This window comes from Cnephaeus nilssonii (assembly GCF_951640355.1).
Source record: "Cnephaeus nilssonii genome assembly, chromosome: 19".
In the NCBI taxonomy this organism is placed as follows: domain Eukaryota; kingdom Metazoa; phylum Chordata; class Mammalia; order Chiroptera; family Vespertilionidae; genus Cnephaeus; species Cnephaeus nilssonii.
This window is the reverse complement of record NC_137090.1, coordinates 33,578,310-33,596,224: the sequence shown is the minus strand read 5'-3', so window position 1 is coordinate 33,596,224 and position 17,915 is coordinate 33,578,310. Positions and strand designations below refer to the sequence as shown.

Genomic DNA, 17,915 nt, shown 5'->3' with positions numbered 1-17,915 from the left:
CAATAAAAAATTAAAAAATACCCTGTTCAAAAGAGCCTTTGGGTACATTGTTCTTGTGTGTGGCGAGACCACCGGTCCGACGCCCAGTGCTGAGTGTGCGGCCCCAGCGCCGCCCCACCGCCCCTGCAGGCCCTGCAAAGGCGGCATGGAGTCCCTTCCTCGAGGCGAGTACCCGGCTGCGGGCCAGCAAGGAGCCCCGCTCGGAGACGGCCTGTTCCCACGGGGCGCCCCGGCGGCCGGGAAGCGGGACCGCAGCGGGCCGAGCATGCGGGCGCCGCCGGGGGACCGTGGGCGGCGGAGGGAGGCTGGGGCGGGCCCGGCCCCGGGGACCGCCGGCGGGGACACACGGCCGCCCCGGGCGCGTCAGCAGCCGCCCCCGCAGCCCTCCCCGGAGCCGCCCGCCGCCCGCTGACTCAGCAACGCGAGGGAGGGAGGTTTGTCCCTCCGCGGACCCCGTTTCTCCCGGGCCCCAGCCCGCCGCCGCCGCCGCCGAGCCCATTTCCTCTTTCCGGCGCTCGGGCTGCGAGGGCAGGTCGGGACTCCGAGGCAGCGATCGCCGTGCAGCCCGGGCGCTCGCCTGAGGACCCCCAGATCCACCGTTCCCGACCGGGCAGCGCGGGCGCCATGAGCAGCGCGGGTGAGGCGCCCTCCCCCCCGCCGAGCCGGCCGGGGTCCTGCCTCGCTGCTCCGCTGGGTCCCCGAGGCCGGGCGGCGGGAAGGGCTGGGGCTGCGATCGGGAAGAGCCGGGGTGTGGGAGTCCCAGGTCAGCTCTCCTCGGCCCCTGTTGGGCGTTATCATCCCCATTGGTCTCCCAACAGGACTGAATTCGGAGAAGGTCGCTGCTCTGATCCAGCAACTGAACTCCGACCCCCAGTTCGTACTGGCCCAGAATGTGGGGACCACCCACGACCTGCTGGACATCTGTCTGAAGAGGGCCACGGTCCAGGGTGCTCAGCACGTGTTCCAGCACGCTGTGTCCCAGGAGGGCAAGCCAGTCACCAACCAGAAGGCCTCAGGTGGGCTCTGAAAACTTCTTGCCCACTTCCCTCGACCACGTCCCTTCCTGACAGTGTCCCATTTGAATAAGAGTCTTGGCGGAGCAGAGGTTTGTATTGAAAGAACTGGTAGTAAAATGCTTGGAGAACAGGTACAGGTAAAGGCAGGTTCAAGTACAGGACTTTGTGGCTTGTTTTGGTGCGCTGGGGCTTGTGAGTATATTTTATTTGAGCACTAACATGGTAAGTCCATGGTCATCTGTTTGAATGTAGTGCGTAATGCTCTGTGCTGAAGTTAAAGGATTGCATACCCATGTCCTGGAGATACATGCTCTTGGTACAAAACAGACCATGCAGAAATGTTCATGTCCTAGGGGACACCCCCAGATTGCCTTGACGGCCATAGACACCTGTATAAAATGGAGAAGGCACAATGTAGTCGCATCAGCATGTCATCGCATGTTAGTTTTAAATATGCTTCGTGGTCGCAGCTTGAGCAAATGTTGGCTCAGATAAGATCAATAGACCAGTTTGTAATACAGAGAAATATCCAGTTCTCATGTCTTACTGATCAAGACTTCTTGTTTTCCTATCTACTGCCTGGCACTACTGTCAGAAAAACAGCTACAGTGAAAGGAATCTAAGTGAGGAGGACAATCTCACAACAGAATTATACTAAAAGGACATTCCTCTGAAATGACCTCAATTTGTGCTAGTTTTAGATGCTTATAGAGATCAGTGGATTGAATCACGTTTTTAAAAGGCGAAAAATTTGAACACAGTATATTCCTGGATATTGTAAATACACCTCCTAAAGTAAAGATCGCTTAAGTCAGTACAGGAAGTGGCAACATTGTAGAGTTGGTGATTATCCACTTACAGGGCAAATGAAGAATGTGATTGTGTAGTTGAGGCGTGGCATAAAGTATTCAGGGACAGCATCATGAATAGATTCAAAGCATTGCTGTGATCCAGACCTACTGGATGGAAGAAAAATGATGTGTTCTGATTGAAAGAGTGGACCTAATCATGGCAAAGGCTCTGATGCTAAGATGTATGTGGAGAATATTTTAATTCTCAATGGGAGAAGGGGAATTGATTTATGTTAGAGTTACCTTATATTAAAGCATCCTATCTAATAAAGAGGGAATATGCTAATTGACCATCACATCTCACAAAGATAGCGTCACCCACAGCCAATAAGGAGGGAATATGCTAATTGACTCCATGCCCTCAAAGATGGCAGCGCCCACAGCCACAAGATGGCAGTGCCCAGTCCCCTCAGCCCCGCCAGGGCGCCTGCCTCTGGAATCCCCCAGTCCCCTTAGCCCCCCAGCCACCCAGGGCCGGCCCGAGGCTCAGGCAAGCCTCAGATGGCAGCTGCCAGCCAATGCCCAAGGCGCAGGCAAGCCTCGGATGGCGGCTGCCCAACTGCCCAGGGCTGCCTGAGGCTCAGGTAACCAGGGCCGGCCGAGGCTTGTGCTGCCGACAGTGGCAGCAGCAGAGGTGTGATGGGGGCGTCAACTTTCCCTGATCGCCGGGTCACCTTCTGCCCCTGAGGGCTCCCGGACTGTGAGAGGGGGCAGGCTGAGCTGAAGGACCCCCATCCAATGCATGAATTTTCATGCACTGGGCCTCTAGTATACTATATATTCCAGATTAAAGTGTCAGGTCTTTTAAAGCTTTTACCATGTATGGCCAAATTGCCTTCAGATATTTAGTATCTGTTTAGATTGCTATCCAGAGTGTATCATAATGCTATTTCCCCAAATCCTTGCCAATATTGGGCATTATAAATTAAAAAATAATGTTTCCCCACTCAATAGGTGTTTTATAATGAACTTAAAAGTTGTTGTTTTTTGTTACCCCTTGTGTCTTTTTGGACATTAAATTATCTGTGATCTCTGCTCATTAGAAATCAGTATTTCTAATGTGATTTTCTTAAGTGGTTTGTTATGGATTCTTTATGTGATATATAAAGAGATTTTTTTACATGTTAAGATTATTATGCCTTTGCATGTATATAATGCAAAATAGTAATTATTACTTTTCTTGTTTTGTTTGAATATTTCTACTCTTTCTGATTTAGTCTTAAATTGTTCAAGATCTTGTCATGAGTTCATTGTTGGGAAATACAATGTAACCTATGTGAACACTCATCATAATTTCTTGGTTTGCTTTCTTGTTTCAGGGCGATGCTGGATCTTTTCTTGTCTGAACGTTATGAGACTTCCATTCATGAAAAAATTAAATATTGAAGAATTTGAGTTTAGTCAATCTTACCTCTTTTTCTGGGACAAGGTATAGAACTGATCTTGCAAGATTCTTTTTGTTTCACTCTCAACCTTAATAGAGACTATCTCTTCATTTCTTGCTTTTCAAGTTGTAGTCCTACTTCCATTTATAGATGTGACACCATTTATTCTGATTTCCAAAGTATCAGAAGTTGACTTTTTCAAAGGCAGAACTGCTTTTGGTTGGTAGGTGGCTACATTTTGCATTCCTTCTCTGGGTGGTACTTGACTGAAAACAGTAAACAATTTTATTCAATATTTTAAATCTTTAAAATGTATATTATGTAAGTGTCCATTAGATGTTTATTGATTGAAGGCTCTAAATATCAGATTTATTTAAAAATAAAATCTTGTTTTGTCTAGAATGTGTACACTCAGATACAAGAAGAAACTTTAAATATTTTTATGAGCCCAGATACTGATATTTAGTTACCTACTTTAGTTTTAAAATATCTACTGTGTACACCTGAAACTAATACAATGTTATATCAGTTATGCTTCAATTAAAAAAAAAAAAAACAACCACACAAAAACCCCACCTGAAACAAATGTCAATTATACAGGAGTGGGCAAGAATAGGTTTATAGTACTGATCTTGTGAGTACTATTGTAATAATCATAACCTGCATGTCTTCCCACATGAGCAACTGTAAACCTACTTTTGTCAACCCCTGTACTCAATTAAAAACTACTGTGTTGGGTCTACAGTAATTCCAAGACTCCTACTATTCTGTTGACAATGCAAATAAAGGTATTAGCTATCTTTTCCTTTAATTTTATTTAACTTCTCTACTCTAGGTTGAACGCTGTTACTTCTTCTTAAATTCGTTTGTGGACACAGCCCAGAAAGAGGAACCTGAGGATGGCAGACTGGTGCAGTACTTGCTCTCGAATCCTGCAAATGATGGTGGACAATGGGATATGCTTGTCAATATTGTTGGTAAGAGCCTTTCTCTAATGGAAGTGAAACACAGCATGACTAAGTAAGGTTCTACAGTTAAGCCTAGGGCATTTCTTTGGTTTTTTATGTACAGAATAGAATTGCTTTCCCAGAAGGGTGTATAGTTAGCTCTTAAGAACTTTTTATCTCACATGCTTACTATACAGTAGCTTTTTTTAAATCCTCACCCGAGGATATGTTTTTATTGATTTTTAGAGAGAAAGGGAGAGGGAGAGAAACATCGATTGGTTGCCTCTCATATTCACCTCAACCAACCAGGGATCGAACCAGAAACCTGGGTATGTGCCCTGACCAGGAATTGAACCTGCAACCTTTTGGTGTATGAGATGATGCTCCAACCAACTGAACCACCTGGCCAGGAGTGGTAAGGAGATAGGTACTGTGAAGAATGGGTTGGAGAAGAAAAAGTTGTATTAACTAGGACTAACTTTCTGTGAAAAAGCTTATCTCTTGGTCATTGGTGTAATCAAGAAACACAGTGAAACTGCAGCTGTTTGAAAATGTCATTCTAAAAAGGGTTGTCTTGAGAAAACCTCATCATGCTGAGCACTTTACAAAGTACGATAGATAAAAAGAATAGAATTAATTCTAAGATAGATGGATAAATATGGAGATTAAATAATCTGTTTAATTTTATGAAGCATATGATTATTAAGTTTTCTGAATTAGACCAACATAATATGGCCTGATTTTTAAAGCAATGGCTATTTTTGGCCAAGCTTACTAATGTTGGAATGCTAGAGTCTACTTTTACCTTATTGAACACTAAAATTTATTTTCTTTTAGAAAAATATGGTGTAGTTCCTAAGAAGTGCTTCCCTGAATCTCATACAACAGAGGCAACCAGAAGGATGAATGACATTCTGAACCACAAGGTACAACATATAGAGCAGGGTGGGGTTGGATTACTTACCTTAAAGCTTCCAACTGATTTTCCAAGAGGATCTGTGGGCATTTCAGTGTACAGTTGATACACAAGTTGGCTAACCAGTGTCTCTCAAAAGCGATGTAGGCACATATTAACTTTAAAAATAATTGAGATTAGGGTGTGTGTGTTTTTCTTTTAAAAACTCTTCCACTTTTATTTCTATTGATCCTAATATTTTCATTTGGGTACTTAGGAAAGGAAGTCCTGTGTTTAGTTACTATGGACCGGAAGCACACTGGGTGCTGTGCCTCTCTCTTGGCTCCAGTGGAGGTGGGCTGGACAGCTTTTTGTACCAGTAAAACAAAAAAGGACTGTTTGTGAGACTTCCTTAAAGAATATGCTGAGTTCAGAGGGTCCCCCAAACCATATCAGCGTAGTTTATTCAGACACTAAAGATTTGATGTAGTCACTGAACTGCTTTTTATTGCTTCACTTATCTTAATAGATCATTATGTCTTCTCCACATAACCCATTTTCCAGCGAGGATTATAAATCCTCCAGGGATGCCAGTCAGACATCTTTTTTGAGAACTGGGAGTTGCCAGAATCTGCTGTCCTGATCTATGAGACTAAATTGGATTTGTCATCCCTGGGAGAAAGCTTACATTTTAAAATAAACTGTAGATGTGTTTCCCCAATATTAGAAGTAGATTATTTTCCACCCAGGAAACACTGGGGACTCTTAATCCACAGGCTAAAAGATCATTAATAGTATAGCTTTGGGTTCCATTTCAGATAACGGCAAAATCCTCTTTAGCATCGTGGTTAGATTTCAGACTTACCTTAATCTTTGGCATCTCTAAAAAATCAAAACTATAGTGGGGGTTGGCATAGCCATGGTCATAATGATTTGGCAGAGAAGTAGACAACCAGTAAAGTTCTAAATAAAAATCTGTGAGAGTGATTTAATGGCATAATCATTAAGTCTCCTGCTTTTTCTAAGGAAAGTAGACTGGTTGGGGAAAAACACGTTTGCTTTTATGAACTTTGTCCTGGGTCTTGGCTGAGATATTCTTCAAAATAGAGCTAGCATTGGTCTGTTAGGTTCATTTACAGTTGAATTTGGTAAATATTGTGGTGCTGAGTAACTTTCTGTCATAGATGAGAGAATTTTGTATACGACTACGGAACCTCGTACACAGTGGAGCAACCAAAGAAGAAATCTCAGCCACACAGGATGCCATGATGAAGGAGGTAATAACCATTATTTGGATTTTTTTGTAACCCTTCTAAAGAACACTCAGAATATTCCCATCTATTAAACTGAATAGGAAGTATAGTTATTGCAATAAATGTTGAATTGAATTGAAATTTACTTATTTCACAGCTGGAAAAACTGAGGTAAAGACTTTGCATTTTAGTATGGGACTTGTACGTACTTCCATCTTCCAATTACCAGTTTAGTAATCTATATAATTCATTCTTTTATTCATTTAATAAAGATTAAATACCTTCTCTGAGTTTGACATAGGGAATACAAAGATGAGAAAGACAATCTCTCTACTCTCAAGGAGCTCAATCTCTTGAGAAAAACAAACACATGGATAATTATAATTCCTATGCTAGAGACCATTCTAAACAAAAGAAATATCATGAACAAAGGTGGAATTCTCAGAGAATAGTGTAGCTGAAACAAATTTTGTGAGTGTGATTGGTAGCAAATTGAGCTAGAAAGGCAGAGCTGTGAGGGATCTTAGGAGTACCAAGACTTTTGGCTTTATTCTATAAGAATAAAGATGAGAATAATATATGTATAATAATATATTGATGATTATATCAGAAAACATTTGGAAAACCTAAAAAGTATTAAACAAATACACGGTGGTAATATTTATTATCAAGGCAGTTAAGAATATTATTTAAGTCTTAGCCAGTGTGGCTCAGTTGATTATATGTCCTGTATACCAAAAGGTTGCAGGTTTGCTTCCTGGTCTGGGGCATATGGTAGGTAACCATCAATGAACATCAATGTTTCTCTCTCTCTCTCCCTCTCTCTCTCTCTCTCTCCCTTCTTCTCTTTTTAATAAATCAATAAGCATATCCTTGGTGAGGATTAAAGAAAAAGAATATTACTTAATACCGTCCATAATCCAGATGCATATGCATAAACCTCTGAAATTGCTTTGAGAAAAACATCATTTCCCTTTTCCATCTAGTGGACCCATTACTAGGAATCACTCAACTAACAATTTTCTTTTACTGCAGTGGACAACACTGATGTTTTCCTTTGAATTTTAGAGAGGAAGTATAGTGTATTTGAAAACATGTTCTGGAGTCAGACTGTCTGAGTTCTGATCTCATTACTTAAGAGCCTTGTGACCTGAGTCAACTCCCAAGTCTCAGTTTATTCAAATGCATAGCCCATCCTTAACTGTTTCTTACATATTTGTTGAATGAATGAATGCAGAGATTTCATTTTGCCAAATACATTTAAATTATCTCAAACTTAACTCTTTATTTCTTAAATGTTCTTATTTGAGAGAGGCATCTGGGTGTAGTAGAAAAAAGTAATTAGATGGGCATGTGTTTCAATTCTAGCTCTATCACTTAATAGTTCTGTGATCTTAATCTGTCTAAGGTTCAGTTTGGGACTTAAAATATATTCTTCATTGAATTTTTGTGGGAATCAAATAAGAAATTATGTATAAGGATGCAAGCATAATGCCTGGCACATAGCAGTTGTTCAATAAATGTTAGTTCTCTGTCCTTCTTGCTTGGATTGATTTCCCTTGTTGAGGCCATATCTCTGCATAACTTGCTTTCCTTCATGATTATAGTAAGATGGTGGGGTTTGGTAAGGATGAAGTTTTTATAAACAGTTATAGAAATGGACCCAGACAATACTTGTTGCAGATCATAAGCATCCTGTTGCCTTTTGATGTTTACTTTAACGATCTTTTAAAGGATATATCTAAGTCCACTCCTGACCATGGGATTGACTGATAAGAATTAGGGCAGATATGTTTCACATATCTTTCTTCCTCTACTCCTACCTTGGAAAAATAGTAAGACCTTATCATACCAAATCCCGAGTATAGATGCTTTTAGGATTATTTACTTAATGATTCTGCCTAAACTGTTGACTACAGAATTCTGTATGGTAGATTTTTAGATTTTACAATCTTCAAATGACTCCTCTTTATTGAACTTGACTCTTTGGTAATGAGGGGTGTAGCTATGATTTTAAAGCCACTGATTAGTACCTATGATATGCCTAGCCTTGTGGGCGTATCAAAATGATGATTAACAGTCATGAAGCCCGGAAAGCTTTGAATGAAAAGGGTTTATGCTTAAGGCATTCTTCCTGAGGGACGACAAGTACAGGTTGCTTGGTGAGATGACAGACAAGTCAGATCTGTATTGAAAACATCTGTGTTGTCACCTCTATTGCCGTGTTTTCTCAGTGCATCTACTCTTTCTTAGCCTCCAGATCCCCTTAGGATTATTAATGTATTCTCTACAAAAACTCTATTCAAAACAAAACATAAAACAAAGACTAGAAAGAATGTCTGTCAGTGCCATGAAAAGAGACAAGAAGCCGTTATTATTTGCTTAGGAAATTCTATAGCAGTGGCTCTCAGCTCTTAACAACGTTATATAGTCCTAGACTTGCTCTAGACCTACAAAATTTATTTCCCTGAGAAAATCCTAGTTATCTATATTTTTATTTTTTATTTTAAAGATGTCTTTGATTTAAAAAAATTTTTTTAATATAAAAAGGCATACAGCTCTAGCCGGTTTGCTCAGTGGATAGAGCGTTGGCCTGCAGACCAAAGGGTCCCAGGTTCGATTCCGGTCAAGGGCATGTACCTCTGTTGCATGTTCCTCCCTGGCCCGGGCTGTGGTCGGGGTCAGGGCTTGTGCAGGAGGCAACCGATCGATGTGTTTCTTTCACATCAATGTTTCTCTCTGTCTTTCCCTCTCTCTTGCGCTCTAAAAAATCAATGGGAAAATATCCTCTGGTGAAAAGTCTGTTTCCCACACTGTTCTCCATCCTTCAAGTTCCCGCACACCCCAAATTAGTTTTTTTGGTCTGTTATTGTATTAGAAGTTATTTATCCTTCCAGAGAAGGTCTTTTCAAAGGTTACCATGAAGAGAAGGAGTATTGCCTTTAAAATGCCTGATCCCAAGGCACAGGCCAGTTGGAATGGGGTTTCAAGCAAATGGACAGTCCTTGAGCTTAGGAAAAAGAATGATCTAGCAACGTAATAGTGATGATAGTGCAGATAGCTGAAGCCTTGGGAATGGTTAGAAGGGAGAATAGAAGGATAGCACAAGCCTGAACAAAGAATTCTGGAAAATATGTATTTTCATAAAACATCTCTTTCTATAAAAGCAAGTGCCAGAGCTATGTTCTGATGTAGGTACTGGTCATCAGTGTCAGGTGCTGCAGACAGGTCCACAGGTCTGAAGACTGAGAAAAGGCTGCTGGATTTCCTGAAACGGCTGTTTGTAGAATAGTGTCTGGAATGGAGAAGGGTAGGAGCTAGATAGAGAGGAGGGCGTCATGTCAAGAAACAGAAGATAGTTTTGAGAAGGTTGACAGTGGAGAGAAGAAAAAATTGATACTGATTAATTTCACAAGTGTTTATTGAGAATCTACTGAGTGTTAAGCATGTTATTATTTGCAGATGACATGTTATATATAATATAGAAAGCCCTAACAACTCAATTGGAAAACTGAAAACTAATAAATGAATTCAGTAAAGTTGCAGGATACAAAATCAATGTACAAAAATCTGTTGCATTTCTATGCAATATTAATAAACTATCAGAAAGAGAAATTAAGTAAACAATACCATTTACAATTGTATCAAAGAGAATAAAATACTTAGGAATAAATTTAACCAAGGAAATGAAAGACCTGTTTATTGAAAACACAAGATGTTAATGAAAGACATTGAAGAAGACACAAATAAATGGAAAGATATTTCATGCTCATGGATTGGAAGAATTAATATTGTTGAAATGTCTATATTGTCCGAAGTAATATACAGATTCAGTAAAATTCCTATAAAAATTCTAATTACATTTTTCACAGAAATAGAACAAGCTCCTAAAATTTATATGGAACCATAAAAGACCCTGAATAGGCAAAAACAATCCTGAAAAAGAAGAAAGCTGGAGGCATTACCCTCCCTGATTTCAAACTATATTGCAAAACTGTGGTAATTAAAATAAGGTGGTTTGGCATAACAGCAGAGACATAGATCAATAAAATAGAATAGAGAGCCCAGAAAGAAATCTGCATATGTATGGTTAATTTACAACAGAGGAACCAAGAACATACAATGGGGAAAGGGCAGTCTTTGATAAGGAGTGTTGACAACATTGGACAGCCACATGCAAAAGAATAAAACTATTTCATACCCTATACAAAAATTAACTCAAAATGGATTAAAGATGGAAAGTAAGACCTGAAACCATAAAACTCCTAGAAGAAAACATAGGCATTGAGCTCCTTGACATAGGTCTTGGTGATCAATTTTTAATCTGACAACAAAAGCAAAAGCAGAATAAAGTGGAACTGCATACAACTAAAAAGCTCTGCATAGCAAAGGAAACCATCAACAGACTGAAAAGCCAGCTTACTCAATGGGAGAAAATGTTTGCAAATCATATATTCGATAAGGAGCTAATATCCAAAATATGTAAAGAACTCATACAATTTAACAGCAAAACAAAAATAAAACCAATCTGATTTAAAAATGGGCTGAAGATATGAATAAACATTCTTCCAAAGAAGACATACATATGGCCAACAGGTACACGAAAAGATGTTCAGTATCATTAATCATCAGGGAAATACAAATCAAAACCACAATGAGGTATCACCTCACACCAGTTTTAATGGCCAGAAAGCAGCATGGGGTGCATCTTGAAGGCATTGTGCTAAGTGAAATAAGACGAAAACAAATACCCAATGATCTCATATGTGGAATCTATATATTTTTAAAACCCAAGCTCACAGATACAAAGAACAGATTGCTAGAGGTGTGTGGGTTTGGTGGGTGGGAGAAATGGGTGAATTATTTTGGTTGGTTTTCTTTTTTCAGTTTAAATAAATTTGAATATAAAGCAAAACAAATGAGCAATGGATACAGCCAAGTCACAATAAAAAAATTAAAGGGCAAAACAAGAAGCTTATTTATAGAGAAGTATAATAAAGTTTAGGGAACGGGTTAGGAAAATAAAGAGGAATGTTAAAAGGCCTTTCTGAGGATAAATCTAAGCTGAGACATAAGTAATGAAGAATTTAGCTACCAAAGATCGGACACAGCACACCAGACAGAGGGGACAGTAAGTGCAAAAGCCAATACTGGTAGAAAGTTTGGGATTTTTGAGCAATGGAAAGGAGGCACTGTGACTTGAGCCAGGAAAGAATGTGGGAGTGGCTGAAGTAGATCTTGTAGAGGAAGTAAGAACTGGCTGATATCGGGCTTATAGGCCATGATAAGGAGTTGGCATTTTATTCCAAGTGGGGTAACCATTGGGGGTGGGTCACACTGAGGAGTGATGTGGCTTAATTTTTGTTTTTTAAAAATTCCCTTTGGTGCTTTGAGAATGGATTGTAAAACAAGAGGAGAGGAAATGGGAAGACCAGTTAGGGGGCTCTTCTGGTTGTGTACATGAGAGATTATAGTGGTTTGGACCAGGTTGATGTAGGGACAAGGAAAAGGAAAGAACTGGTGATAGCATGGTATCTTGAAGTAGGGGGCTTGTAGCTATGAGAGAAGGCCTTTGGCGGTTGGGGTTGTGTGAGGGAACCAGTGTGTGGAAAGGGATGTATAAATGAGAGAACTAATAATTGAAGAAGCAAGGCCTTGGAGGAAGGAAAGAGAAGATGTGGTCTAAACTAGTGCTTTCAAACTTTAATGTGTGTATGAATACCCTGGAGATCTTGTTAAAATGCAGATTCAGTAGGTCTGGAGACCGAATTTCTATTTCTTTGATTCAAAAACAACTCTAAAAAAAACAAAACACTCTAGAAGTAGTTTCAAGATCATTGTTTGACTTTTATAATCTATGTAGAGCTCCCCACATGAGCTCATTTCCTTTAAAGTCACAGAAGGAAGAGCACATACTTTTTAAATGTACCTTTTTATGTGTTTTCTCTGCCTGGAAATATATACAGTGCCTCCAGAAAGGATCTCCCTGCCTGCTTTTGCAGGCCAGGCTGTTGTGGGTTTTATTTATTTATTTATTTATTTTAAAAACAGATCCCCACAAAAAGCAGTAGAGAGCTATCTTCCCTTCTTTCCCGTTTCTCTGTCGTCACCAAAGTCCCTAGTCCTTCCCTCTTGGAACTAGCTCATTAACCAGCAGCACTGAACTTCCTTCTAAGTTCAGCTTTTTTCTGTAACCACTTTTATGTACTTGTGGCCATTCTACTCTGGTCAGTAGGTCATTTTACCTTTGAGCCTAGTTTATCCATCAATAAAACTAAAAAGTTGGAGTCCTTAATAACTTATTAAGGGCACTGTAACTACGTATTTTTTTCTAGTAGAAGTAGCTAATACTTCTCCAGTGTTTTGGACCTTTCTGTGCACTCTCAGAAATTCAGTATTGTGTCTGCCTGTAGCTGGCTTTAAACTCTCGCCCTCCTAAGTATTTATGACTGGTTGTCAGCTGTTCCATCCTGCCTCCCTCCTCTCACTCGATGTCTGTCTGCTAGTTACCATGGGGGTGGAAATTAACTCAGTCCCACATCATTTGTCTTTAAACTGGGAGCCACATATGTTTTCCCTATGTGTCATGTCTCATGTTTTCTGTGTCCTTTTCCTTTTTCCTGTTTCCTATCCTGATTCTATTATTCACCAGTATTCAGTTCTATAGAATGACTTGAGTTCAGTGTCCGGTATCTTTTTTGTCCTGAATGCCAAGTGCATCTTTATGAGAAGCAGGTGACACTCCCGAGTTGCCCACCAGAGAGCAGACTTGGATATCCAAAGCTCACTGCCGGTTTTGTACCTTTGGGAACAGGGAATGTTATTTCAGAACTGCAGAGTCTCTTATCAAGAAAATATAGTATCAGGGACCCTGGAGATCATTTAAAATTAGAGCTTGTTTAATTAACTCTTGTTAATTGGCTTGGAGCCAAATATTCCTTCCAGAGTGTTACAAACTGACTTGAATTTGAATGGCGTTAGATATAAAACAATGCAGCATGTCTAAAATCACAGTTTTACTAAAATCCAAGAGAAAGGGATGCCATCCTTATTCTCATTCATCCCTTATATGTACCTTTGATAAAAATTCACATTTATAAAACATATGCAGTAGGGTATAAGAATTTATCCTGCAAAAGGATTCACTATAGAATTCTGTATTTTGGGGGGAGAAGGAGGAAATGATTGAACACTTTTTACTGTAGATAGGGAATTAAGTGCACAGTAAGGTACTATGTAAATTATAGTGTAAAACATTCATATTTATATTTAGAATGTATCTTAAAGTACACAGAAATTCACATTGTTGTCTTACTCTTCATTGGGCCTGGGCCTACCCTCCCCTTTTTTGGTCAGAGCCTGGCTGACCTGGAAAAACCACCCTTGGATGACTGAGAATTGATCAAAATCCCCAGATGTTCATACACATGTGACAACAATTACTAGTTGAAAATACATATCATTTAAGTCTGTAAAACTTTCCTCATCTCATTGTCATTGTCTTGACCATAGTTACCAGTGGCAATGTCCTCATGATAAAGTTGCCATTTGTGCAAATACAAAATGATTCTGGTCTATGTGAATCCCAGAGCTCATTAATCCATGGCTAGGGTAGCTCGATTACAGTTGCTAATGTGATGCCCTGCTTCTTTTTGTGCTGGGAACCAACCTGAGAATGATACAACATTAAAAGGGAGATGGTCTAAGGTGGTTCAGGCTCATAAACCACACAGTAAATCCTAGCAAAGGAAGACGCTGTCTTGGAAAACAGAGCATAACAAATGAAAGGCAAGTGTAACTTCTTCTGTAGCTTCATCTGCCTTTGTTAAAAGACAGTAGAAGCAGGTTCTGTCTTCCATAATAACACATGGGTTAAGAGTCTCTTTATCCTTAATTATAGGTCTAATGTCCTAGTCCTTGTTTTCTAGCTTTGATTCGGAGAATAAATTTGAACCGTGGTATCAGTTTCCAATGTGTTCCAAGGTTTTTTGAGGCCTAGAATGCTGTGGGGATGATGAAGAGAAATAACGCTGCAGTTTCAGTGGTTGATGATGACATAGGGATGCAGACTAAGAATTGGGGAATCTTGGGTGTACATTCCCTAATGGATATGGAAGCCAGGTAGGGACTGGGTATCTAATGAATTTCCCTGGAAGTCAATCTGGAGAAGTCCTGACTGTTCAACTCATCAAGAATGGCTAAGGAGTACCAAGAACTAAGTTCCTTAAATGGTGTGGTGAGAGTGGGGGTTAAGAAAGCAGGCAGGCATAGATGATTCTCTCTAGAACAGAGGTGGGAGCGGACCTCTCTGAAGGGAGAGGAGAGTAGAGTGAGGGAAGAGAGTTCTCCATAGCGGAGGGCAAAGGAGAGGTGTGTTTCTTATAGGCTATAGCTTTGTTTTGCTCTCTCAGCCTTTCCTTTTGCCTGCTTTTAGAGTACCTTTGTGGTTTGGCTCAGGTGATCCTCTGTGATCCTCTTGCCCTGGTTGAGATCATAGGGATAGAAATAGCCCATAGACTTACGAGGACATTATTTAAAAGGTAAAGTAGCCCCACTGGTCCAAGAATGACTACAACAAGGGTAGGATTGGCTACCCTAGTCTTACCTGTATTTGGTACACCTATTTTGAAGTTTAAAAACACTAGTTAGTCAATCACTCCATCCAATACAGAATTTGCCAATGTATAAGATTCTAAACTATGAAATGAGAAAATAACAATATTTTGGGAGCCATTGTTCTTCCTTTAACTAGAGGAAAAAGAAGGATGTGTCCTTAATTATAAATGGAATTGATAGGTGATAATCTACTGTAATCAGCTTGTGGCAGGTGTGAATCCATGGTCTATTTGTCAGAAACGGGCTGGAGCTGGCATGTTTGACTTCACCTAGTTCTGGATGTTGGAGTCTAGGGAAACATTGCCTATACATGTGAGTAAGGCCTCACCATCAGAGTGTTTTTAAAGAGAGCAGAAGCTCAGTTTGAATTCCTAAATTCAAATTTCACACCAGTCACTGGAGAAGAACTTGTGATTTAAGAAAAGTGTTTTTAATGTGGTTCTTCTAGGATTCAATGGGATATTCTAAGACCCAGATCCTGTGGCTAGTAGATTAAGGCCAATGAGGGAGACATTAGAGAAACGTAAATGGCACTGTGGAATCAAATGTTAAATTTTTATGCCAGAAGTATTTAGAAAAGGGAGCAGTTAGTGTGAGCTGGAATAACTGGTGGAAACTTTCTGGAGGAGGGGCATCTTGCACTGAGCTTTAAAGCATGGGACTAGGATTGGGGCCTGAGGAACACAGGAGACAAAGTTACGAAGGTGACAGTGAGCTGAGTGCATTGAGCAGGCAGTAAAGATAGACACAGATACGCCTGGCAGGAGTTCAGAGTCCAGGATGGGAAATAAGGATGGGTGATGCTGTAAGAGCCTTTAAAATCCTACCATGCTTATCAGGGAAATGCACATTAAAACCACGTTACACACCCACCAAAAAAGTAAAATTGTAATGCCATGTATTGGCAAGAATGCAGAACAACTGGAACTCTCTTACATTACTGGTGAGCATGTAAATTCCTTCAACCCCTTTAAAAGCAATTCAGTTAAAAATGTTGTAAGCAGCATTATTTATAATAACTCCAAACTGAAAACAATTCACATGTCTATCACTAGGAGAGTAGAGAAATTGTAACATACTAGTATTTATTACTGTAGTCTATCTTTTTTTTAAAGAGATCAAGGTTCAAATTAAGTAACCTATTTAAGGTCACATAGCCAGTAAATAGCAGAGCCAGGCTATAAACGGAGGTCACACACAGTAAAAAAAAAATAAAAAAAAAATTACTGATTCTCACTGCACCATAAGTGAATCTCATAGCATTACATCAACAAAGGAGGCCCGATACAAAAGAGAGTGTGCTGTATGATTCCATTTACATACAGTTAAAGAACAGGCAATACTAATGAATGGGCATATGAGTCAGAATGGTGCTTACATTGAGGGAGGTTTGGGTTACTGACTGCAAAGGGGCCAGAGGACCTCTGGCGGCCTGCAGCTGTTCGATAGGTTGATCTGAATGGTGGTTACGTGGGTGTCTGTCTATGTAAAAAATTGAATTGATCCGTATACTTAAGGTTAGTGTGCTTCACTGTTTACTGATTGTAAGTTATGCCTTTGTAAAAAAGTTTTAGAAAAGGTAAAAAAGTAAAATCAGGTCATGGAGTTTAGATTTGTTGTAGGAGGTACTAAGGAAGCATTACTGACTGTTAAACAAGAAAGTGACTTGAAGAAAGTGGTGCTTCTAAAATTATTCATCCTGTAGTGATGTGGAGAACGGAACAATGTTCAGATCAGCTATTATTTCTAGGTCAGATATAGTGCTAGATGCTGTAGGAGACACAAAGTATCCACGACCTGGTCCTCACCCGTAAGAAGTTTATCATCTTTTGGAGAAACCTAGAAAATGATAGTAAATGTTCAATGCTTAATTCGTGGTGTTATAGAAAGCACTAAAGTGAATTCGGAATTCAAACCCTAATTCTCCATTTATTGGCTTTGTAACGTCAGTCAAGCAATTTATTTCCCTGAACTTTGGTTTCCTTGTCTGTAAAAAAAAAAAAAAAATGGGAACAATATCTATCACTTTAAGAGATGTAGTATTCAGAGATTATAGTACAGCATAGTAGTTCAGTAAATGTTCCCCTTTAAACCCTGTACCCAAGAAGCAAACTTTTTTTTTTTTTTTTTTTTTTTACTGTGTGTGACCTCCGTTTATAGCCTGGCTCTGCTATTTACTGGCTATGTGACCTTAAATAGGTTACTTAATTTGAACCTTGATCTCTTTAAAAAAAAGATAGAAGGAGGGAAAAATTATACTTTAAGAGAGTGTTATGAAAATTACGTAAACTTAACAGATATTTCGTATCTAGCACAAAATAGGCACACTTAAATATAAGTTTCTTTTCTCTTGAAGGTAATGGAGTATACAAATGTGTGGTTCAAATAATGCAGATAATAAGTGATGAAACTGGATCACAGTGGTGACTGGGTTGGAGAAGGAAGGGGCAGATGATAGTGTTGTTGTTTTTTAAAGATATAGCAAATTTGATAGAGAAGAGGAAGTACTGCCAGGCTGGCATGGCCCAGTGGTTGAGTGTCAACCTATGAACCAGGAGGTCACGGTTCGATTCCCAGTCAGGGCACATATGAGCTTGTGGGCTCAATCCCCAATGTGGGGCATGCAGGAGGCAGCCAATCAACTATTCTCTCTCATCATTGATGTTTCTATCTCTCCCTCTACCTTCCTCTCTGAAATAAGTAAAAATATTCCTCTCTGAAATAAGTAAAAATATTTTTTTTTAAAAGAAGAGGAAGTACTTTCTATGCTCCAATGAAAATAATATAAAGGTTGATTGTTTTGATGCTTTGTTGAAGGTGTTGTGTCATCATTAGAAAATATGTTATGGTCTCACAACCCAAAAAGTGGTACCTTACTACTTACTAAAAGTTACTCTTTTTCTAATAATACTTTTATCAGACATTGTCATCTAGCTGAAAAGTTAATGACTT

General features: G+C 39.7%; 1 protein-coding gene across 1 annotated transcript in view; it reads left to right on the top strand.

Annotated features, from left to right (window-relative positions):
- Window positions 1–205: 205 nt before the first annotated feature.
- Window positions 206–17,915, top strand: part of BLMH (bleomycin hydrolase) — a 40,134-nt gene continuing 22,424 nt past the window's right edge. Inside the window, exons 1-6 of the mRNA XM_079798874.1 lie at window positions 206–637; window positions 819–1,016; window positions 3,187–3,296; window positions 4,088–4,229; window positions 5,037–5,125; window positions 6,279–6,371. Of these exons, the coding sequence (XP_079655000.1) occupies window positions 625–637; window positions 819–1,016; window positions 3,187–3,296; window positions 4,088–4,229; window positions 5,037–5,125; window positions 6,279–6,371 (645 nt within the window). The 5' untranslated portion in view covers window positions 206–624. The remainder of the gene's footprint in view (window positions 638–818; window positions 1,017–3,186; window positions 3,297–4,087; window positions 4,230–5,036; window positions 5,126–6,278; window positions 6,372–17,915) is intronic.